At 46.0% G+C, this 25,651-nt stretch overlaps 1 protein-coding gene across 1 annotated transcript in view; it reads right to left on the reverse strand.

Moving 5' to 3' along the window:
* LOC144111033 (uncharacterized) overlaps positions 1-25,651 on the reverse strand; it is an 82,469-nt gene that overhangs the window by 43,081 nt on the left and 13,737 nt on the right. Inside the window, exons 4-6 of the mRNA XM_077644127.1 lie at positions 18,236-18,382; positions 17,239-17,472; positions 6,476-6,643 (exon numbers count right to left, since the gene is read on the reverse strand). Coding sequence (XP_077500253.1) covers positions 6,476-6,643; positions 17,239-17,472; positions 18,236-18,382 — 549 coding nt within the window. The remainder of the gene's footprint in view (positions 1-6,475; positions 6,644-17,238; positions 17,473-18,235; positions 18,383-25,651) is intronic.

Below are 25,651 nucleotides of genomic sequence, written 5' to 3' on the forward strand. Positions count from 1 at the left end.
GAAACACTCGCGGCGCGCATTCTCACTGGTATATTATAGTTTGCTCACTTACAATCAGATTGCGGCGACAGCTTATGGGAGTGTTTTTACTAAGCCGAAGTGCACAGGCACTGAACGAGAGCACACCTCCGCCGTGAATCCGTGATGTGACTTCGTCTCTGCAAGCCCTCCGTTGGTTATCTCTTTTGCCGCTACACCGCTGCCGTAGAGGAAATATTTCTTTTGCCCTGACTATAAGACACACTCACAAAATTTTGAGAGAACAGGTTATGGGCGTGTTTCTAAGCTTGAGTGCGCAAAGCACGGAGTCCGTTGCGCACGTCGCAGGTGCGTGTCGCCTGCCGCCTTGTCGCGTCCAGCTCTTTCGCGCACACGGAGCCCATGCTTTACACGATTTAGCTTCTTTAGAGCGGCGTGTTGTGCCTTCACTCGTGCAGAAGAAGCAAGCGAAAATTACGCAGTTTTTCGCTGCAAAATAATCACTTGAAGGGTGAGTTCAGCTTCACGGATATCTTGAGCCATTTGGTTTGTTTCTGCATCGTTTGTACGAGCCTTCACGCAAAACCTGCACGTAACGAAAAATTGCGAGCTCTTGTCAAATTCGTTATATCTAGGTTTAACTGTACGTACGTTGCATACCGCCCGATTAGCGATCGTGACTTTGGAGATGTGCAGACCACGCACTGCAGCTCACTGCGTGCGATGTGTACCGCGCGATTAGCGACCGCGACTTTGGTGATGGGCCGCACACCGCCGCACTGGGCATGGTGTGTACAGCGCGATGGGCAATCGCGACGTCGACGATGTGCGGGCAGCGCTTAGTGCTCGAGGGTGCGGTCTTGGCTTGCACATTTGTATCAGCCGTAGAGGCGAGGGAGAAACTTCGGAACATCCGAAATTCCACACATCATATACAATCCAGTCTGGCTGGGGAATTTCGCGAATTCGTATCATTGCGAAATTCATATGAACCGGGTTCGTATCACCGAGATTCTACTGTAGTAGCTTTTTGCTCCTGTCTTAGTAGCAGTATTTTTCTTCCACTTTTAAGAGAAAAAATGATGAATAATGGATTTGGATAATTGGACTAACGCTATTTCCAAGTAGGTTAAAACATGGGCTTTCTTCATGCTGTCAGTCTGCAACTCACTTCATGTATAGTACAAGAAATGTAATACTAGGCAACTGTTCCATCACCACGAGGCTACTTTACGTATTGTTTTGAGGTAACATTACTTGGGCATAACTAACTTGCTCATATACCCTTTTTTTGGGACTACTGCTACGACAAGCTTCTGATAACATGAAAAAATTTTCTGGTGCATTCAAGTTCATTTTCAAGGGAATCTACTGTATTTTCATTCAACAGTTTTGTCATGCCAGCAGCCACTGCAGCATACTCAAGCACGTACTGTCGGAACAAAAGTAACTGTGCCAGTCTCGACACTACGAGTGCACCGTCAGGTGGCACCTATATGCAGTGTGCGGCATGGTTCGGAATTTGGAGGGTGAGTCAGTTACCTTTGTCCCCAATAGTGTCTCAAGTGTGATGATGTACGAAGTATAAACCACAAAGTGAGAAAAGTGATCAGCGTGCAAAATTTGAGCAGGAACAAACCAACAGCACAGATAAATTTTTCAGAAAATGCCAAGACAGCAAGCTCAGTGTGCACAACAAGGTTCAAAGATGTTCTCGTGAGGTGAAGAATCCCCAGGCACTTTAGCCCACAGCGTAGCTGCCTCAGTGCTACAACAAGAACAAATATATTTACCCGCGATCTTTGTTGGAACACTCCCATATATTTTGTATGCTTGAAAGGCACTCTGGAGCCTTAGGCGAAGCATATACCATGCAACCCCTGAAATAAAATGTCTAGGATATAAAACATTGATCAGACCAGTTCTAGAATACCTGAAGCTTGTCTGGAACCCATACACGAAAAATAATTGCTCAAAGATTGACAAGGTTCAGCGTCTTGCTGCCAGGTTCATATTCAACAAATACCAACATCTTACCTCACCTTCCCGACTCTGTTCACAAGCTGGTCTTCATAAGTAGAGTCGCCTACAAAGCTTAATAGGCTAAAATACTTGTACCAAACTATCCTTAATCTAATTTTTTAAAATTCATTCTAACGAGATCATGGCATCGCCATTCTATGTTTATTCCAGCCCCATCTTTTCGCGCTGATTGTTTTAAGTACAGTTTTTTCCAAGAGCAATTAATGCGTGGAATTCTCTACCTGACACTGCTGTACAATGCATGTCCGTCGAAAAATTCATGTTAAGCATCACAGACATTCTTGTTTTTTTCAGCCAATGAGTTTATTTCATTTGCGAGTGCATGCAGCATTGTATACGTGTTATATAACCTTAATTTATTCTGTGCCAACTGCAAATACAGTAAAAGTTCGTTAATTCGGATTCGAAGGATACTGGAAAATTCTTCGAATTAAGCGAAGGTCTAATTATCGAATGGGCGCTAGAATGAACGGTTATAGAGCCCCGCCACACAGGCAGAACCCGAAGCAGTCACATCTGGACTCATCGCGAGCTAGGCGCTACTACACGTTTGTGGCGGGCATATTCTGAGAATTAAATTCATCCGCTCCTAATGGCAAATGAAATAAATTGATCGGCCAGTTATGCGCTAGAAGCAAGTACTGGAATGCATTCGTGTAAGCAGCAAGCTTTAGTGCTAGGATATATGACGCTATTTATGCTCCAAAACCTGTTTATTTACGGGGAAGGATTGTCAAAATTAAAAAATAATCCGTGAAAGGCATTTGCTTGCGTTTCTTCTGTCAAGACAGAGAAGTGGCGTGCCTGCAACATCAAGCGCCAACGCTACTTCAAGTGCACTTGGCGGTGGCGTCTCGTCGCCGCCATCGGACTCATCACTGTTGGCTGTTCTCACCACACGCGAGCCCTGCGACGTCTGCTGGAAGCATGCAGCCTCAATTATATCGGCATCACTCAATTGCCCCGACCCCTCCACGCTGCTGTCCACGTAGCTCGCACTCGCAGCACCAACTAAAGCCGCTAAAGCCGTCATTGCCCAAACCGCCATACTATGTTTTCACACCACGTGATCGCGACCCAGCGACCGCGGCACAACGAAAACCTGGAACGGCTCGCACCGAATCATCAGCGACGCCGGCAAGTGCTCCGGCAACAAAAACCTGCTACGACATGCACTGGAACGCGGGCTCCGTGAGCCTCGTGCACTCTGCCTTTTTTTATTTTCCAATGTTTTACATCTCTGGTAAATTTAGAGTGTGTTTTACTTTCTATGGGTCAGCTTCTACCTACGAGGGGTGGTGTCAGCCAATGGCTCCTAGTTCGAATTAACCATGGCCGATTTGTTCAAATTATTCGGAATTTTCCCCCATTGAAGTACAGTGGACTGATTTTTCGGATCGTCTAGCGACCGCGGAAATGACCGAAAAATCAGGCAGTCCAGAAAATCAAATTTCATCAAAATAATCGCGAACTTATTGCTATTATGCTGGAGGAGGAGGTCAGTTTTGCTGCATACGTTCTAAAGCTTCTAATGACTAAATTTCGCCGCGCGACATGTGCACAGACGACGGGTGGCGACCAATTTCACGAGCTCGGCCTGGCTGAGCTGCCCTCGGCATGTTGCCGATAAACGCACGGATTGAGACAAAGTCTAAATGGGAAAGCAAACATGCCGCTGCGTGAGCTGCATTGCGGCCGCAGTACGGTGGGTCCAGAATGAGAACGTGAAGATGGCGAAACAATAAGAACCAAGAAACGGCCGAAGCAAGCGCTGTTGGCGTTGGCTTCCGCCTTTAGGCCTAGCGACTAGAGCCAAAATCAGCATCGTATTCAGCGATATGCACTCCGCGGTGGCCTGCATATAATGAGGGGCGTCTTGACTGTCATCGAAACGCCAGTTATTCACGGTTTTATGATAGAAAAGTCGGTTGCGGTGCACTTTGCCACGGGTACGCTGACCTCGCTTTAGAATGCACCACCATTTCCTCCCGCGCTCGGCGTCTCCGTGAAGCCACATGCATCCCACACGGTTCGCTGCTACCTGTTTCCGTATTCAGGACGAAAGACTCGGCACAGATGAGTTCCACAAACTCTGACTACTGTTCAAGTTCGTGCGGCAGAAGACATTCAAGAACAGTACGAATTCAAAACCACGCAGGCGCACTGTACTGACTTGTGCAGAATTTCAGCATCACAAGAGGCCCCCCTTAAGCTTGAATTTCGTTTTATTTGATCAAGTTTTCAATTGCTCCTGCAGTTCGAAGTAATGAGGTTCCACTGTGTACATTATATGGCGGCTTGGGTATTGGGGGCAAGTGTGAACAAGGTTCGAAAAATCGAGCAGTCAGTTGCGGTGCATCCGAAATTTCAGGCGCTCTTATACATTGGCTTTAAGGGCCATGTCGCGGTGCCGCAAAAAAGTCCGAATAATCAAGCATGTTCGAAAAATCAGGCATCTGAATTTTTGGTCGTCGACTGTACACTGGCCTGTGCCGGGACCCGGGCGTCAGTTTGAATTAACCGTAAGTTAGAATGAACAGAGTTCGAATTAACGAGCTTTTAGTGTATTTTGTTTCTAACCCAAAAATTTGTTAACAGCCTGCTTTATTATTATTACAAATATCTGCATTAGGATGTGCTACTTGTTATTCACTTTTACTATTTTTTTCCACTCCTGTAAAAGCCCCATACAGGGCTGACAGTATCAATAAATAATAAAAATAATAATAAATAATAAATCCTGTATTACAGCATGTGCCCAAAAGGCTCCACTCAGCAGTTTACTCAGCAAGCATCTTCTCTTTTCAATGACTGCCACAGTGTTCTCATTGCAATGGGATCCCTTTGGTTGCCTCTGTTCATTTGCTCGTTGCAATATGGCACCACTGATGGGAAGTGGCAGCTTGGGTCACAGCATGAACTGCTCGCATGGCTGGTGAACGCTGCCTGTTACAAAGCACCACTTCAAGAATGGAGAACAAAAAAACACGCAGGGATAGGTAATCCCATTATACGTTGGCAATGTGATGTGTAACAGGTAACATACTTCTGTTAACATTTTTCGGTAATGTAAGGAGTGATGTTACTAGTTACATTTTATACCAATTGTCCCCCCCCCCCCCCATCCACCCCTTTTTCAGAAAAAAAAAGTGCAGAGCACCTAAAGCGATGCTGTAAATAAACAAAATGTACAGGTGCTCTGGACAACCCTTACAGCATGCCAGAAAGCACCTGGCCTTGACAACACGCCCAGCTAAAAAAAAAAGAGAGTGCAACATAAAGCACGAAATACGTTCATGAACACGCATTCACACACTTGCCTCCACCTACCTCCCCTTCCCAAACCACTCACACACACAACACTCTAAAGGGTAAAGGCACGCCGAGCATTTTGGAACATTACACTTTTCAGAATTGCTCTAAATTCGCTGAGAGTTCAGCAATGTTTTCTTTGTGAAGTTAGAATTAATGATGAAGTGTCATTTTGTGTTTAGTATCACATTCGGAAAATGACTTCACCACGTGTCACAGAGTAACAGGACACTCTAGGCCGCTATAAAATTGCTACGCTCCTGCCCATTTGTGCAAAGTATTCTCGTTAACTCAAGATTTCGGGTAAAATCGTTGGGCTAGAAGTTTTATGTGAAATATGAGCGGTTTAAAATTGCTATCGTGAATTCTTGCAGCGAAGACACACTAATTAAAATTTATGACATGGAGTAACGGCAAAGTAACGTGCAGAACTTTTTTTCGGTAACAGTAACGGGAACACGTTAAATTTTTTTTGTTGGTAACGTAGGGCGGTAACACATTCATTTTTTTTTTAGCGAAACGAGTAACGTATTTAGTTACTTTTTTTCGCTAACGACTACAACACTGCCAGAAGTGGCGTAACTTTCTGTCTGGTGGTATCACTTCCCTCCAGCCAATGGGCGAATTTTATGACCAATGACCATTTTGGGCCCATTGGTTTCAAGTTCTATCCCATTAAAAATTTGTCCAACCACCTCCCGTGGTATGCTGCTACTCACTGCGTGCCCAAGCCACCATGGTGGCTCAGTGGTTACGGTGCGCAGCTGCCGCATTTCAATGGAGGCGAAATGCTAGAGGCCGGGTGATACGTTAAAGAACCCCAGGTGGCCGAAATTATCTGGAGTCCTCCACTGCAGTCTGCACTCTAAGTCTGAGTCACTTTGGGACGATAAACAGCATAAAACCAAACCAAAACCAAACGATTGGGTGCCCTTTACCTCTCACTGCATGTGCGGAGCAGGCACAAAGGCTGGTGAATAGTTAATTTGCCAAAGCCGGCTAGTCTGGCTGCTAACAGAATCAAGAAGCCTTGGCTAATACATTGACCCTGAGCTGCCAAGCACACAAGACCTGCTGGCTGCCCCACAACCAGAGTAATCGCAACACACAATAAGCAGAAATGAACCCATCGAGTACGTGCCTGAGACCAGGAAATGTTATCCCTCTCGGAGCAGAGGTTGATGAGCACCCTGAGCCGCTCATCCTCAGAAGGAGTGAAGGGGCCAATGTTGACGCGCACTGCACGGTTCATGCAGTAGTGCTGCGCACATTGGAACGCACTCCGGCCAGTATTCAACTCAGCCGCCACCTGCCAGAGACAAAGAGAGGCCTTTTGAAGCTCACTCATTTGTAAGCATGGAGAGAAAACTCATAACCGCAGTTGAACATCAGAAGCCAATCTAGTGAGAGCATGTCGGGGCAGAGCCGTGCCCTTAAAAGCACTTCAAGCCAACATAGGTGGCGTTTCCTATACACAAAAGCTGCAACGGCACTCTGCCAAGCTTTCACTGAGGTCCTCATCACCGCTGTAAAGTGCAAGGTAAGATGTTGAGCACAGCTAGCCAGAAACCAGTTTCTCCAAACTGACCCGAACACAGGTCACATTTAAAGGGACACTGAGGAGAAATTGAAGTTGGCTTGTATCGATAGAATACCAGCTCCTGATCACAAAAACGCTGCTCTTTCAGAAAACAAAGCTCTTGTAAGGTAGAAAAAAGCAAGAAACAAAACACAGGTATCGTCTCCACAGGCCAATCTCGCAAGTACAAGCGTGCTGACGTCATAGGACAAGAGACGCTAACTTGGAGGAATTTTTCTTCCTCCATGGAAGCGACGAATCTCTGAGGCTGACAAAAGAAGGTTGCGCGGTTCAATATTCAAGTTTTGTTTTCAAACCGATAGTGCACTTTTATCACACAAGGAAGACAGAAAATGACAACCTGAATGTTGGAAGCAAAGAAAACCGATGCTTGGCGGCACCACAGGCGGCCAGGAGAGTTTCGGTTGTTATTGGCGCTTCGCGTCTATGAGCTTTGCGTGCCCCGTGGTTTTGCTTTTGACGTGCCTCGATTTACAAGCGCCGAACAGCAGAGGAACTCCAAGTGGCGCTTCAAGTGCTAGTTAACTTTTGAAAGAGCCTGTACGGCTCGTCAGATGATCGCCACAGTCGATAAAAAACCAGTTTAAAGAGCACTTGTGTCTTCGTACGTCGCTCAGCAGAATGTTCCCGGCTGTGCCAGTCAACTTCGAACTACTTAACAAAAATTGTTTACAGTCACCAACCTATTTTTTGGACTCAAAGGGACCCGAAAAATGGTCCGAATAATAGAACAGTCGGAATAATCCGTGCAGTACAAAAAAATCGTTTTAGTGAGATGAAATTGGCTTAAAAATGCCACTGATTTTACCTTGCGACAAATTTCTCTGGCTGACGACGATTTACGCCTGTATTTGTGCCAAAGTTGTACTTTCACTGTACACATTAGACAGCAAGGTCACGGCGTTAAGTTGAATACTTCTCACGCTTCTTTGATGGACCCGGCGGCACCATGTTGTCCACAACCAGAGCGTGCACCATATCGCTCATCAACCACAAGAAAAGAGAAGGAACTTTACGTTCAAATCGGTGGAACCGCCAGACGCAATCACAAAACGGCGAATGGATGTAACTTCGTGAAGACTCTCCACTCGGTCGACGCGGTCGAATAAACCCAAGCGACGAAACAGGGAATGGCGAACGTACGAGACCCACCACAGTGGCTCAGTGGTTAGGGCGCGCAGCTACTGATTCGGAGTACCCGGGTTCGAACCCGACAGTGGCGGCCGCGTTTCGATGGAGGCGAAACACAAAGGCGCCCGTGTGCTGTGCTATGTCAGTGCACGTTAAAGATCCCCAGCTGGTCGAAATTATTCCGGAGCCCTCCATTACGGCTCCTCCTTCTTCGTTTCTTCTCTCAGTCCCTGCTTTATCTTTTCTCTTAATGCGCGGTTCAGGTGTCCGCCGATATTGCAAGATAGTGTGTGTTGTCTTGGGTTTTATGGCACAAAGGCAGCTAAGGCTATCATGTGCCAAGCTCAAGGTATAGAAATGGTTTTCTGTAGAATGTTTAGGAATATAAAAAATCGTCGATGGTGTAGATGGCCTAAATATATTAATCTGCCCGGTAAAAAACAGAGAAGAAATCTGGAAATAACTAATGGTAAAAGCCACAGAGAAGGTAAGGTAGCCTCAGCGGCTATCCTTGGCTGGGCAAGGATCCTGAGTCTCCCAAGTGATCAAATAAAAAGCCTCAGCCTTCTGCTCAGGAATGAGAAAGTGGCTGAGGTGTACCATGCAATAAAGCAAACCAGTGGTTCAAAATTTACAGTTTTTCAAGTACCCCTGCTCCTTTTAAAAAGCTAAAAAAGAAAGATATGTTAACGGCATTATCATCTAAGAGCAGTGCTGGATGAAAACGAATGCATACATTATAAAATTGAGCAAAATACTTTTTTCTTGGCGTTTCAAGTTTCACACATGAAAATAAAATGTGATTAACAGTAAGATCATCTCCGCATTAGCAAACAGGTTTGTCTTGCTTTGTTAGCAGGAAGTTGTGCGTAAGGTGCGTGTGGCCTATTCGGAGGCGGCATAAAATCGCTTCCCTAAACCTTCCTGGTGAACACATGATTTAAATTCACCTAAGACCGGTTCAACCAAGTGTAGTTTATTATTCACTTTGCCGTTCCATGCGGACTGCCATTTTTCTTTTAATTTATGCTCTAGCAGCGCAGAAATCCACCCTCTCGTTGCCTCTTATCCCGACATGACTGGGAACCCAGCAGAGTTCTATGTTTTGTCCTCGAGCTGTCGCTGTTACTATCTTGAGTATGATGTCATCAAGAATCGGAGTGACTGCATTTCTAGAGTGCAGAGCTGTAAGTATACTGAGGGAATCTGCGTAAATAATACTGTTGGTGAGGTTTTCGTTTTCTATTTTTTCTACAGCCACACAGACTGCATAACATTCTGCAGTGAAGATGAATGAGCACTGTGGAAGTCGCACTGTTTTCTCCAACTTCCCTCAGACCACTGCGCTTGCTACGTAAACGTCTGTTTTTGAACCATCTGTATAAAACTGAGTAAAGCTACTGTATTTCTCTTCCAGTGCAAGGAATTCTTGTAGTATATGTTGTTGCGGAGTTTGTTTTTTATGGAACTGAGTAAGAGTGAGATCACAGATTGCAGGAAAATTGTACCAAGGAGGTAGTGGATCTCATCTCCGAGCAATGTCAGGTAATGTATCTAGTACGCCGAGGTTTTGGCACATCTCTTCAAAATGCAGGAGGAGTGGCCTGATAGAGAGCGGTTTATTGTTAAACAATGTTCTAAATGGGCACTTTGTGACTATTGGGTAACATAGGTGTTTGGGCAGTGAACGGATTTTTAAAATGTATGAGCAGGTGAGCATGGTTCTTCTATCTGTAAGTGACGGTTTGTTGATTTCTACATAAAGACTATTTATCGGCGACGTCCTGTAAGCATCAGAGGAAAGACGCAAACCTAAATTATGTATTGGATCTAGTCGTTTCAGGTACGAAGGTCTCGTTGACGCGTAAACTACACTTCCATAATCTAGAACGAACAAAAGACCGATAAATTTGTAAAAGGCACATCCTATCAGAACCCCAGTGTTTCCGGGAAAGTACTTTAAGTATGTTCAAAGACTGGGGGACTTTCTTTTTTTAGAGCATGAATATGCGGTAGGAACGTCAAATTTTTGTCAAAGATAATGCCCAGAAATTTGACTTCATTTTTTATAGGCAGTTCGATTTTGTTTAGATGTAAGCTGGGGTTGGATTGTAGACCTCGTTTTAGTGAGAACAGCATGCCCACTGTTTTCTGTGTGGAGAACTGGAATCCATTTTTGTCTGCCCATGTCTCTGGTTTGTTTATTGTTAGCTGTGTTAGTCTCTCGCATGTTGCTGCATTGGATGATGTACAAGCTATTTGAAAGTCGTCAACATAGACTGAGTACATCATGGACTTTGGGATTATTTTTCTTATGGAATTCATCTTTACAATAAACAGTGTTGTGCTTAAAATACACCCCTGAGGAACCCCGTTCTCTTGAACCCCGTTCTCTTGAACGAAGTTCTTGGAAAGGGGTGATCCCAAGCATACTTGAAATGAGCGGTCAGAAAGGAAGTCATTTAGGCAGTTCAACATCCTGACGCGTATACCCAGGTCCACTAGGTCGCGGGGGATCCCAAACCTCCAGATTGTACCATACGCCTTCTCTATGTCAAAGAAAACGGCAAGACAATGCTGTTTGTGTATAAAAGCTTCTCTTATTGTGTTTTCGAGAAAAACTAAATGGTCTGTTGTTGAGCATCCCTTTTTATAACCGCATTGATAGACATCAAGAAGTTCGCAGGATTCAAGGACAAATGTTAATTTTATATTAAGGACACTTTCCAAAGATTTCGCGAGACAGCTTGTGAGGGCTATCGGCCTATAGCTACTTGGGGAAGTTGGTGGTTTCCCAGGTTTCAGGAGCGGCACCATGACGGCTTTCTTCCACTCCTTATTTATTTTTTTTCTGTGAATATTTTGTTAAAAAAATTCAAGAGTGCCTCTATGGCAGGTTGGGAAAGATGGGCAAGCATTTCGTAGAGTATCTGGTCGTGTCTTGGAGCAGTTTCTTTGCCAGTATGCAGTACTTTAGTTATTTCTTGGAGGGTAATTAGACAATTGAAATTTTCATTTATCCCTCCACTTGTTAGGAGCCTGTGTTTTTTGGCCATGCTTTTGTATTTCAAAAATGACTGGCTATAGTGTGATGAACTTGAAATTGCAGCAAAGTGCTCCCCCAATATGTCTGCCTGTTCTATATTTGTTTGTGTAGCGGGTGTTGTCAGAAAAGGAACTTTGAAGGGTGAGTGGCTACCATTTAATTTTCGAACTTGCTCCTTCATTTTCTTCGATGGGGTTATGGGGTTGAACTATTTATACAAGACACATGAGCTCTCCAGGATATTTTTCCGGCATTGCGCCGAATGTACCGTGCTTGTGCTCTGGCCTTTTCGAAATGGATAAGGCTCTCGTGTGTTGGGTATCTGCGAAAGACTCCCCACGCTTTATTTTGCCGTTTTTTTGCTTCCTTGCATTCACGTGTGTGCCACACTTTATGGTCACTGATGGACCACTCCTGATGATTTTGGGATTGATAAGTGTGCGGCAGTAAGGATGCATGTAAATGCGTCATTTATTTCGTCTATGCCGAGATTTTCTAAAGCAATATTCTCAAAACTGGCCTGTTCTCTAAACAACTCCCAGTTAGCTAAATGTAACTTCCAATGGCGTGGTTTTGTCGTGATGACTGTTGGTGAGGATGACAGGCTTATTATGGCAGGAAGGTGATCGCTTCCATGCAGGTTGTCAAGAACATCCCATTTAAAATCGGTAAAAACACTTGGTGAACAAAAAAATAAATCTAGGCAGCTCATTTTCCCACTCCTTGGAGAACAGTAAGTCTGTTTTCTTGTGTTCAAGAGGCAGACATTGTTGCAGAGGATAAAATCTTCTAAAATCCGGCCTCCGACATCCGTTTGTTTGCTTCCCCAAAAAAATGGAGTGAGCATTAAAATCCCCGACTAAAAGATATGGTTCCGGAAGTTGTATTAAAAGACTTTCTAAAAAGTGAAGTGTGACTGTTCGGTGAGGTTCAATGCATATGGAACATATTGTTATTGTCTTAAAATCGAGGACAGTGACAGCAACTTCCTCATATGAGGTCTTTAGGTTAATTTTTCGAGTAGCAACACCACCCTGGACAACTATAGCAGTGCCTCCAGAGAGCCTGCTCGAGGTTTCGAGGTCACATCGAAAGACTTGATACTTTTTAAGAATTTTTTTTCTGTGGTCCTAGGTTAGTCTTCTGTAGACACAGTGCTACCGGGGAGAATGAATTTAAAATATCTGTTACGTCAGTGTAGTTGTTTAAAGGTCCACGACAGTTCCAGTGAACTAGAAAAGCCATGATTGTAGACTAGTTAAGGGTAAGTTTTAGAAACTAGGTTTGTCAGTCTTTTGGACCTGTTATAGAAGGTCCATTCGTCTGCACCTCCTGAACTGGTTCACGTGGTGCTGCACACTGCCATTCGTTTCAGCGATGCAGCCTAGCGCCCTCTGCACCCTACCGTTCGTTTCAAAAAGTGCAGCAAAGGTGCAGGGCTGGTTCACGAAATTTCTGAACCCCCGCAGTCGGAGGTGCAACGGCGGGATGCAGCAGACGATGGCAGCAGGCGAAATTGACGGAGCACTGAACATGCTGATAAATGGCCAGTTGACGATGCTGCGACCTGTGGTGGACGAAAACAGGGCCCGCGCTCGTCAGGGTGAAGGTTTTGCCTACGCCACTCCAGGTACGTGCACTAACGACGTGCGTGCATATGTGCACGCACGTGGTTCATTTTTTTTGGTGATCTTTGTTCACTGCAGCTGTCTACTGCCTTCTTGCAGTATTTCTCGCTACGACCTATTGGATGTTAAATTATGATATGATGCTTGTTTGTTATTCTGTTTACGCTTAACATCTAGTGCATAGCTTTGTTCCAGTGTTAGCGCCAAATCGTAAGCGCCCAAGCCGTAATAAATTCCCATATTTTTTCTGTATACAGATGGGGAGATCGTGTGCGTTGTAGTCAGAGACACAACGCAGACGGCTGCACCACCGGTGGCTCCGTCTCCACCCGCGGAGTCTGCCTCCGCGTCACCTGCTCCGATTGCCCCATCTGCAACCGTGGCGCCGACCGCTGCATCACCTGCAGCGCACGTTTAAGCGGCTGTGGGGCCTACGCCCGATGAGCGCCCAGGCTCCCCTGACTCTGACCTCTGGAATGGGCCGAAGGCCCGCTTTCTGATTTCCAAGTATAAGGAACTCAAGGAAAATGTCAGGAGGAAGGGCGGTTTTCGGAAAGTCACGCTACATGGATATTTCATCGATCGTCTAGCTTTGAGTGGGCATAGTTTTGCATGATTTCAGGCAGTGAAGGCCAATGTGTGATCAAGTCTGGCCTTTTTGAAGCAGCAGATAGGTTTCTTGAAGCTGTCATAATCACGTGTAGCTTTCTGCATGCTCAGGGGTTCGGCGATGGGAATTATAATGCAGCTCTGATATTAGATGACACACCAAAGATGAACTTGATCATGACCAGCATTAACAGATGCATAGAAAGTAGTTTATAATATCAAGTACATTTATAAACATAGTTAACATGCATGGTTCTTATGTGAGATGAAAGTGTTACATAATTTTTGTTCGAGCTCGACATGCATTTAGATGCAAAATGTAGAGCAGAAGTGTTACGTTTCCATGTGGCTGAGTTTGTGCCCATTTCTTTCCTTAGAACAAAGAAAGCCTTATGGCAGAAACTGGCCGATTTGGTATCTGCTGAGTTTTCGGTTAAAACCACTGCGCTCCAGGTGCAAAACAAGTGGAAGAGCCTCGAGCGTGCCTATAAAAGGGCTAAGGCAAAAAATGGTTCGTCTGGCCATTCCAGGACTTCATGCGAGCATGAAGAGTGAGTGTATTAGTCTATTTCCTGCATTGTGCTTTTTCAGGCTTCTAATTTGTCTTCCTTTTTCCAGGGAGTTGAGCGAAGTTCTTGAGAAAGAACACCATATAGCGCCAACTGTGCTGCTCGCGCCTGGTAAAACAATAGGGAAAAGCAGGTGGGTTCCTTTACTACTAATTCTCAAGCTGCAGCTCTTCAGAAGCTAAGCATTCTATTGTTTCACATTGTAGCGACGAAACTGAAGGACCAAGCTGTTTGGATGAAGAGCCGCAGCCATCAACATCGGCACAACAAAACCTGCCAGAAAAGAAAAGGCGCAAGGAAAGCTCAGTACAGGGCCTCCTTGATGAATTCAGGGAGGCAAGAAAAGAAAGAGCTGAGCGTTTTCAACAAAAAATGACTCTACTTGAGCGCCTCGTCACGGCTGTTGAGAAGGTGGCAAACACTAATAAAGATAAATAAATTTTTGTGTTCCATCAGACAATGTGCTTAAACACTGTTTTATTTGCAATAGTAAACATGCGATGTTGCACTATTCATTTCACAAGAACACTGACAGTGGCACATACTTCAGGAGAATATGGACTCAGCACTGCTTCTGTGCTATGGCCTTTCGCAGGCTTTCGCTGTACACTACCAAACTGCAGTCGACAATGTCATTTTCATCATCATTCCCTACCTCTTCAGGCTGATGAATTTGCTGAAGCTCGTCTAAGAAGTCCCGTTCAGCATTGCACATGTTGTGCAATACGCATGCACCCATGACGATCAGACAGCACTGCTTGATGGTAACAGCATCAGCCAGATACAGCCTTCTGAACCGCTGCTTGAGAAGGCCGAATGTGTTCTCTATTGCAGTCCTTTGCTGGAAATGACATTGTATTTCGTCTTCCATACCTGGAAGTTGTGCTCAGTGTCTCTGTAGGGAGTAAGCAGCCAAGGCAGCAATGGGTATGCACTATCTCCCAGCAGGCAGTCATCGCCGCATTTTGTCTCTGCTTCGTCGTAGAAGGGGCCTTCACGAAGAACTCTAGCATCATGGGCTGACCCTGGGAACCCGACCAACACATCAATGAATTTATTCGTGTCGTCGCATATTCCCTGGAGGATCACAGAGGGAAACTTTTTGCGGTTGAAATATGAAGGGGCCGAATCCGTCGGGTTGTTTATTTCCACGTGGCAACCATCCACAAAGCCAATGGTGTTCCGCGGTACCTTGCCTGCACTTTTTGACAAAAAGCCTGCCTTGATACGCTCTCGTTCTTGCTGGCTTGGCCATGAGATGACTTCTCCACTGATGCTACGCAGGAAGTTCAGCAGCCTTTCAATGCACGCATGCACCGAGGACTCCGATATGTCAAATTTGTCTGCGAGAGAATACATGCTGCACTGGCTTCCCAGATAACCTAACACAACGAGACAGGTCTTCTCAGCACTGATACGAGGGCGCCCGCCGTGACCTTCTGGAAAGAACTGAGACGTTTCATAGCGGGCTCTAGATTGCAGGAAGTATCGCGTGAAAGCCGGAAGAGTCTCTTGAATTCAAGATCAAAATAACTTCCAACTACGTCCTCGTAGTACCGCGGAACGCGGTTTCTGTCCATCCTCACCAACTTTTCAGCCAATACCACAGCCATGTCGTCGATTTCGTCGTCGCTGTCCGAGTCTATGAGCTCCATGGCTACGTCGACAAGAGTTGACAGTGCATCACAAGTTAACATCGTCCTTTAGGCACCACGAGCAGAAAAAAAAGGGAACACAAACACTCCGGCGAAAACGCGAAAATTTGAGCGTATGTACGGACAGTGCAAGGCACAACCACGCACAGCGGCGCACAGGGAGCAGAAGGCTTGCATATCTTTTGCAAAACATCTGCACCTCAGCATTCGTTTCAGAGTGGCGCTAGTATCGCGCTCTAGCTGCACCACTGTATTGTGGCTGCAAGAGTGCTGAACCGTCCGTGCACCTCAGTGAACCGGCTGTGAACCAGTTCAGAAGGTGCAGCCGAAACGAATGGACCTAGAAACTTTATCCCTTTTTTTGCGCTCAAGAGAGCTTTGCCGCCGCTGCAGAGGGGTGAGGGAGGAGTTTTGTCCATCACCTCACCAGAGGTGCTGGAGAACCGCAGCGTCGCCGCGGGTGTCTGCGTTTCAGACCTCCCCTGATGGGGGAAGTCGCATGGGAAGCCGACCCATGGACCGGCGCTCCCTGCTTCCGGGGTGACAGAGCAGCCTTCGCTGACCCTGCCTGGGGCGTGGATGGCCCTGCCATCGGCTCGGTAGAAGCCGACTCGGTAGGTGCCAGAGTGCTGTGTGGTGCTACGCCCCTGCGCACCTTTCGCACCAGCGAAAAGCCGATAAAATCGCATATTTTGGCCCGCAGGCGACTGAAATTAGTCTAAAAAATTTAACTTTCAGACTTTTGAAGTCCAAAATATCCGTCGCGAATATTTATGCGCTTCTATAGGGTGACAGACGGTGCCTCACCAAAGTCCGAAATATCCTACAAGTCTGAATTATTGGAGTCCGAATTATCTGTCGGCTGCTGTACAAAGAAAGAGAACTGAAATTCTGATTTTGTGTCCCCTGTTCATGCGACGACCAACATTTACAGTGAAAAGCACGGTTCCAGAGTTAAAAGTCTTGAACTCTAAATGGGTCAGAGAATAACTGCGGGTTAATGGCATAGTTATTGTAAAGCTGTTCTCATCTCAAAATCAGGCAATCATTGTCCGTCGTCCACCACCGCAATACAAATGGTTCTCAACAGTTTTTTTGGGATCATTCGATAATTTTAACTTTCAGATAATTCAAACATTTTTTTCTGGTCCCTTGAAGTTCAAATTAACAAGCTTTTACTGCAATTAAATTTATTCTCAAGCAATGTTTCAGCTTCAGCAGCCAATCGATGGCTGTGATGACGACAAAGTTCAGTACAGGTCACATGAAGCGCGTCAAAACTAATATTACCATTGTTTTGTCAGTCTAATTCACTACAACACTCAAGCCGGCCTGCTTTAACAGCCAGGATGTCATTCAATGCAGAAGAAGAGATTATACTGCAGTTTTTTTTCATGCATCACACGAAATTTTGATGTCACGGGCATCTTTCAGCAGTTTAAATTGAAACCAAAACGACAAGACAGGAAAAAATTCAATGGCAAGTTATTTACAAAATGCAGGCGAATACCATGCAGTGACTCACGTACACTCATGTCCTACATATCATTACAAAGAAGCAAACATGCAACCAAAATTTGCTGCCTGCATTCCGTGAAGAAAAGTGGCAACCTGACTAGAGACTGCGCTCCCCCCAAGCGTCGCCAGCGACAGCAGGTACACACACCTGGTCCCAGCAGCGCTCGTCCCACTTGGTGACCAGAGTGCAAAGCCGCTCCTCCTCTTCGGGTGTCCAGGGGCCCTGGTTGAGACGCACATCGAGCAGGTGGCGCCAGTGCATCTCGCAGCCAAACGCAGTCCGGTCTGAGTTCATGTTGTTGGCTGCAATGCGCAGCCAGTCGATGGGCCGCGTCGACTGCTCCAGCAGCTCTACCAGGGTCATTTCACGCACTTTGGACATCTGCGATCGTCGCACAAATGTTGCTCAGGTTCGGCTTGGAGGCAAGAAAGGGTTCGTGCAACTTGAGTGATTCCTTCCCACGCTCCAAGGCTAAAAAAAAGTGACTTTCCCCTTGTGGTAATGCGATTCCCAGTGACAGCTTGGGCAGTGTGAAATACTGATGCTAGCCGGAGTGTGTAGCATAAATGGGGGTAAGGGTGTGGGCAGTGTTTATTAACTCCAGGTATATAAAAAGGTGTACAGGTGTACATTCACTTCACATGGTGTGACACACAGTCACCCATCCATCCATATGCAGTAAAAGGGAGGAAGTGGGAGGGAGGGGTGTGCGCGCCGACTTGCATTTGGAGTCATTTTTTTTTGTCAGCAGGGGCTACGAGTTGGGGGGTAGATTTTTACGCGGCAGAATATGGTAGCCACAAAATTTGTTTTACGAGGTTTTACTGTGTACGCCCCATGCATCGCCTGTAGATTCGCCACAGAAACACTGAAAGCCTCCCAGTGGTGATCAATGAAAACAAGGTCAGAGCACTTTCCCCAGCTTCCCAAATTAATCCATACCCTCCAATACGCCCTCCGTCAGAGCCTATGTGTCACTTCAGGACACTGATTGAGCCTCACGTTTTACGATTCTTTTTTTGCAATCGCCATGTCACACCTCTTCCCCATTCTGCCCAAGAGTGGGATGGGCCAACTGGCCGGGGGACTTTTCTCCCTGGGGGCACACAGTACACCATGTGGCAAGTCAGGACTACAGACACACCTGCTCGTCCAGCTTGCTTATACGCTCCTTGAGCTCGGCATTCTGCGAGGGGTCATCGGTCGTCAGCAGTCGCTCGGAGAGTGTCTTTTTGCGATCCATCAGTGCCTCCAGGTTTTGCTCCAGTAGGTTGTCTTGGACTGCATTCACCTGAACATTGACACACGCAAGCAAACTAGCTAGGATTAGAACCCCGGCAGGTGCTGGTCATTATTTCAACGCACAGCAAAACTTTTTCTGCCTTAGATAGAATCCAGGCCTTACAAAAACCAATTTGTTAATCAGAAAACATCAGCGGTTAATTTTTTACAGGCAAGTACAAAATTGTTACAATGAATGTTAACAAGGTTGTTACCATGAATTATAAATACTACCTAAGACCAGGATTTGTCAAATATGTGCCTGATATCATAAAGCCATTTCCTGCTTCGAAGATGCACACGAAGCTAGAAATTCAGGGAAGAAAGAATGGCGAATGATTGAGCCTCGTTAGGCCAATTGCGAATTAGGTGCGCTAAATTTTCAACTTCGGTTCGAAGCTCAGCTTTCAAGGTGAAGCAGGCTTCAGATGAAAATCGGTGAAACTAGAGTTAAGCTCCACCTTAAGGGCATGACACCATTGCGTTAATGGTTTAATACCCATATATATGGAATCGGTCATTCTCTACTTTACATTAACTGATCCCAGGGAGTCCTCGTACCACTCCTGCCACAGTGGTGCAGCAGTAAAGCAATGTGCCAGTGCCCTGCAATGGCAGGTGTTGCCTCCGGTGGGGCTTGCAAGACCCAGAATGTTCTTCCCGAGCAACCTCTTGCGACCAATCAAACCGAATCACCACCTGCCACGGTGGGTGCACGGCGGGACCATACAGACTCACTAAAGCGAAATCAGCAAGCGGAGGCTCTAGAGCTAGCGTACTAAAAAAGAAATAGTATTGCTGGTGGCACGATCTGTCAGCATTGAAACTGCAGAGGATGTGCTGCCAAGATCAATGTTTTGTGAACTATTAGTCATGAAGTTCTTTTTCATGTTTTATCATGGGTCTTAATATCAATAAAGATTAGTACCTGCAACTATCACATTGCCGCACTAAACGAATAAATCATGATAAGCACCTCAGGCCATACGTCAAACATTGCAAGGCATGCAAGTTTTCTTTTTTTCATCGTCCATCAAGATTTGGAATTCTTTACCACGAGATGTTGCTGACTGTGATCCTGTGTCTAGCTTTACACTGTAACTAAAGTAAAATATTCCATTCTGTTCCGTAACGCAGAAGATCGTGTTTGTTCTTTTCGAACCTGGGTGGAATTATGAGTTTGAGTATTACATCGATGTGCTAATATGTTGCACAAAGTGATACACATTACGAATATCCCTGTGACCCACTGCCTGTATGGGCCTGTCAAGGCTCACTGTTATATAAGCTAATAAATTATTTACTACGTTCATTAGTTTGAACGAAAGGCCTGTCAAATTCACCTGAAACAAACAAGTATCTGTTAAGTGTAGCACACTCTCAGAAAAAGCTGCAAGTTCCTGCTGCACACAATTGTGCACATGGCATAACACCTTAAAAGTAAAAATAGTGATGCAATTGGCTGAGGCAACTTTGGAGCAGCCAAATGTGCCTTTTGGCACAGAAAAGTGAGCATTTGGTACACATAGATATGGTATTTTCTGCTGTATAAGTTGCGATGTTTTTTACCGTTGGTGCAACTCAACAACAACAAAAAATGGCATGCCACCATGCGCCATCTTTTGCTATTCCTAGTAACGATGCTTGAAAAGAAAACTGCAGAGCAAAAAAGAAGGATCGAGTTATTACACAGTTTTAGTACAGCATGATCCACCACCATGATCCCTTCAGTCTGCTCTCAGTTCGAGAACAACCAACACGAGGAATGCCTTTCAGCCAGTCGCTTAGCGGCTTGCTCCTCTGCCATTGGCGGTGTAATACGTAGCAATAAGCAGAGTGATCTTCAAAAATGAGTGGTTTGCTCGCAAACCGAACAACACTTGCAACAAAACGCGATGGCGTCCCACAGATCATACAAAAGTGTAAATCCATGGATGTCGCGGGATTGCAAAACTGGGGAGTGGGGCAGACATGGGAGAATGGGGAACTGCGGATCACAAACGCACCACAAGGAAAGAAGCTAAACATGTGCTTCAGTCGAAACAGGCGGAAAGGCGCATCACCCTGTGGCAGCAGTCTCGTGAAATCAAAGAGTCTTCGGGTATTTTTATTTCCGTGGGATTAATTTGCGGCTACATTGTCGGCGACTGAAGCTATTTAGACATGGAAACCCAAAAAACAAAAGCGAAACCGAAGTTTTCCAGAACACTCTTTAGTGCACCTTTAAGGCCCATGTTAACATTAGTGAAGGGAAACCCTCAAACCCAATCCAACCCACTCACCCTAAAGCTAAAGGCTGCATTGAGGCAAAAAATTCGGGCTAGAGGGAACTGGTCATTTTTAAGGACAGTGGCATACATACAGCCAGACAGCATGATCCGGTACACTGCGTTTATTTGTTACTTACTTTTTTTCACACTCATAAGCGTGAGTGGAGGTGCATGTCAGCACCTTTGGCGAGTCAGCCTTCCCCACACACTGAAATAAGTCCCTTACCCCTGCCCTTCCCTCACCAGCAAGGCACCATTCCCACAGCACCTTCTAATCTGCTCCTTTCTTTTCACAAGTGCCGGGCAAGGAGAGCAAGGTCAGAAGCAGCGACCTTCCCTGGTCAGTAAAGGAACATGATGCCAGCTGAAGGTTGCGATGTCACTTTGGACCAACAACATCCAACAAAAGTGACATCATAGTAGTATTTGCTAGTTTTGTTATTTGACTCCTTACCGGGTGACAATAAATACCTAAGCTACGAAACACCTCCAGGGGTTCTCCTTTTTGCAGTTACATGGTCTGTCAGACAGGCTGAGCTGCTGTAGGACGCGTCATGCTCCAGGTTAGGCTGACAAAGGTTGACTCCAACCACTACGGCTGTATATTATTGTAAACAGTTGTACGCAAAACCGTCTCCTCATCACCGTCTTCATTGCAGCAGCACGCCAAATCGGCAAAAACCCACAACTTTACCGGTCACTTGAATCACAAGAAGAACACATGCATTACTTAATTGAATCTAAGACTGCTCTGACCGTAAGCCAACCCTAAAGAGCCGCACGAAAAAAAAAATGTCCTCGACTGCAGGCCAGCAGAAAAACCACCAGCCAAAACCGGAACGATCTGCTGATTACCTAGGTTGTGTGACAACTCATTGCAAGCCCGGATGAATGCCAATTCGCTGTTGTCACTGAATATTTCTCAACAGCTTCCCTTGGCGCCAGCTCAACACTTCTCAAACATAACGATGGCCTTCCCATAGGCTGTTACTTTTACAGCAAGGCAGAACATGTGCTCTTTTCTTCAACATTATGCATTTGTTCTGTCAATGCCATACTCTCACTAGCTTTAAAATTCATCAATTTCCTGCAGCTCATAAGACTAACCATAAAAGTGGCAGTGCAGTGACACCACTTAACGGGAGCGATCGCTTCCTGAAACAAAGCATGCTGCATATCGCGCCAGCTGTGCACTAAATGATGGCTGACGAATGGTGTTGGGGGAGCCTCATCCTCAAATATACAATATTTTAGTTTCGATGCCTACCATCTTACTTTGCTGGTGGTGTCTCATAAGAACCAAACCTAAAAGCCCGCACCGGCGGCTATTGGCACCATTTTGGGCTGTGCATATGGTGTTGCAGCAGCTGCTGTGCTTGTGAATGCTACCCAAGCAACGTGATGTTTTACGTTTACGGTGCTCCTTAAAGGGGCCCCGAAACACATTTTCAGCGCATTGTTTTGCCTATTGGTTGCATAGAATGAGTTATAGTGATGCTATTAACATCGGTCGTACTATGTATACAGTGGTTTTTAATATTTTAATTACCTCGCAAAAACAAATTTGTGGCGCTGACGGTGTCACCATACAGTGGCGGTTTTTAGCAGCGGATATGACATCACTTTGTGCGAGCTTGATGATTGGACAAAGAGTAAATATACTGCAAATTGGGTTAATAACTAGAGATACGTTTTGTAAGTTTTTATGTTTTATATTACATTAATAAAGCCAGCTTGTTTGCATTAGATAAAAGCACTGTAAATCAAGTAAAACAAAAACACGCCACCAGAGGCACTGGCTACATTTTGCATCGAAGGACTTTGCGTCTCTCTGTAAGCATCCTACGACATACCACTAAACACTCATGGCTACTCTCTATGCATCTGAGAGCGGCTTTGCGGAGTCGATCCGATCGAGCCATTGCATTCTATAAGCGTTCGTTTCGGTCCCAAAGAAGGATGCGTTCGTTTCACATTTAGCAGGCAGTGCGCATCGTCAGTTTGTAGAGAACCACCGGGCACTGGTGCCAGAGGGCGCCACGTTCCTGTCAACACCGCTCGCTCCTTGCTCGCCGTGGCCAACAAGCCCGCTAGGAGCGACGGGCGATGGTTGGCGGTAAGCAGTAGCGGTAAGCGCTATGCTAAATGTGTCTGATATCTTGCGCAGGCTGTCACACCGTCGCAGTATTTCACGCTCGAGTTCGGACCCATAAGTAAGGGAACGTCACTGATCAGTGTTCCCTTCTGCTCCGTCGATGTGACGGTGAAGCATCACTTGGCCAGCTGGGCGTTCACATGGTTGTTGTTACCATGCAAATGGCGCTGCCAGCCTTGGAATGAACGAGTTACAGAGGACAGGCAACCATGGAGTGCAAACTTCGGCCACGTGCTAAGATAGGCTGTTTGGTTGGTAGCCCTAGTGTCTTCATTGGGAGAGTGAAATGGGAATGGGAAGCTGCGCGAAAATCCAGTTGAGGGCAGCATTTTGTTTTGTTGTATTTTGAAATTTCTTCATTGAATAACTCACGTTCCAATGCATCGATTCTCGTAATTCTTTTCGAGTCAGCATCTGTGTGACAAAGAATCCATCTGAAGCGTAACCGGCATCTGTTCGAGCGGTGTTTCGCAGCCTCTTTAACTGAGAATACAGCTGGTTTTGTGTAAGGGAGCAAACAAACCATATCATGCGAGTAAGATGTCATCAGTGCTGCATGGCAGAAATGGCTGCAAACAGCAGTAGCGCCAGCGCAACGGCGAACGGCAGTGCTCCACTTAATACCACGATGTGTATATTTTCTCTTTTGAGGAGCACATTTTTCAAGCTTCGAAATGTAACCGTAATTGTAATTGCAACTGTGGGTACAACTGCAAAGGGAAGGAACCGCATGCTAAGCTACCTATCGCGCAATGCAGGTGCAATGCAAGTTCACTGCAGTACATCTGCATCGCGCATTGTTCATCACACAGCGCAGCCTATTTCATGTATATATCTCCCAATGATGCCTGCTGCCACTTAAAGTGCTCTACCTTCATATTGCATGAAAAAATTTGAAGTTAAGCAGGTGTTTCAAACGTTGCGTATTGCCCCAGGACGCGTGATACACACTGCACAATTCATATAAGCGTGCTAAATAATTTTTTATTGCAATATTTATACTGAGCGATTTTGGTTTCTGTTTCTGAGCGCCGGGGTGTGCTGCGACGGTACGATCAGGGAAGAGCAGCAATCCTGGTCACATGGGCCCCAAAGTTGACGCACGTATTGCTGCGTCGTCTGCTCTCGTACAGGTGCTGTGCATAGCAGCGCCTTTCGAAATCATGTCCCAACAAACTTAGTCGGTACTGCGATATGCTGAGAAAAGCCAAGCGAGCGATGAAACCAAGCGGCTCGCTTCGGCCGATCTTAATCGCCACACCACGTATGCCAACGCGATTTCAGCGTTTTATTTCGCTTTGCCACACCGACGCCGATGTTCGGCGGACGTCTGTGTTGGTGGCCCGTATCTGACCCTGGTCACATTACAGCAACACGATTCCTCACTTTTCCTACCGACCAATACCCGTCTCTGTCTTCACTTCGCGCTGCCAGCGCAGCCGTGCTGCAAGACTGCTCAGGGTCCCGTGGCTGCTGATTACGATATCTGCTGCTAGTTTAGCAAACAGTCCATGTATTCGCTACATGAACACCTCCAGACAATTGTACATGCAGAATTTAGAATTAACTGCACGAGTTCGTAACTCCTTCAGGAATGCGCCCATGACGACTGCATCTCGGCGCTACTTTTGTTTACATATCTCCATCTGTATACAGGCAGCAATTGCGCGTTAGTTCGGCATGAATTGCAAGCTGTGTTCCAATTAGGTTAAGCAAGCTCATCTATTTTGCGCCGGTTGTGGGTTTACTTGTTTGCGCAGTGCGATAACTTTGCAAGAATCGCCGAAGAATGCGAGCGCCAGCCTGAGGAATGCTTCATAGCCAGGTTGTTGACAACATGTATATAGGACCGGCGTTTCTAACTCGTACCTGCTTTTTTGCTTTTTCCAATGCGTCCAGTACTTGAATTTAAATTGGTTTACCTAGATGTATGTACGGCACCAATTTGAGACAAACAAAATGGCTGAATTTATTGCCCTCAAGCGACGCCGACAACAGTAGCTGCCGCCGCGGGCGCCTGCAGCATTGACTGACAGACTGGGTCACACCTCCTAGCAGCAGCGCTTCTCGCTTGATGTATTTTTGCATCCTAAGTAGTAGACAATCCTCGACCTCAGGTCACTGTTGTCAAAACTACGCTCAATGATCATATGTATCTGCTAAAACTTTTGAACTCGCTCTCCACAATCGCCAACATTGCACATACGAACCCGGCAGAATCGCTAGACCTATTCGTATTGCAGGTGAGCCAAAGGGTGAAGATACGAAATGTAGTAGCCGTTTCGCTTATTCGTATTACGAAGAAAGGGCACTCGGCTGCCGATATAAGGTGCCGGCTGGTGCGTCAGCACCGGCATATATGCCGATGAGCACACCGACCGCTGTGTCGCCGAAGCAGCGCGCAGCGCCTAGCCGATGCTGCCGATGTCGCGCGTCACCGTTCATAGTACGTCACGTTACTGATATCGTTCCCAGGGCTCTACGTCACGACCTATAGCGCTAGCGATGTGCCTTCATCGTGAAAAGGATCACTTATGGACTCTGTGGAGCTCAACTAAAATACATTTTAAGCGCTTGTTGCGTGCAATACTTCGCCTTGGGTGACCTTACATACAGAGGAAGCATGCTTACTATGGCCTGAAAATTCGATGTCCAAACCCCCTTTAAAGCATGTGTCTGCACAGCCCACCACCAGTGGCAACAATCAACCGGCAGAAACAGTAATGCCTGCTGACGCACAATGCACAGGGTTAGAGAGCACTTTCCTCCTCCCCAGCTTGCCCCAACCTGCGAGTTTTCGAACTAGTCTTTTCGTAAAAAAACAAAAAGCTTAAATTCGAGTAAATACAGTACA

The sequence above is a fragment of the Amblyomma americanum genome, chromosome 11 (genome assembly GCF_052857255.1).
Source record: "Amblyomma americanum isolate KBUSLIRL-KWMA chromosome 11, ASM5285725v1, whole genome shotgun sequence".
Lineage (NCBI taxonomy): Eukaryota > Metazoa > Arthropoda > Arachnida > Ixodida > Ixodidae > Amblyomma > Amblyomma americanum.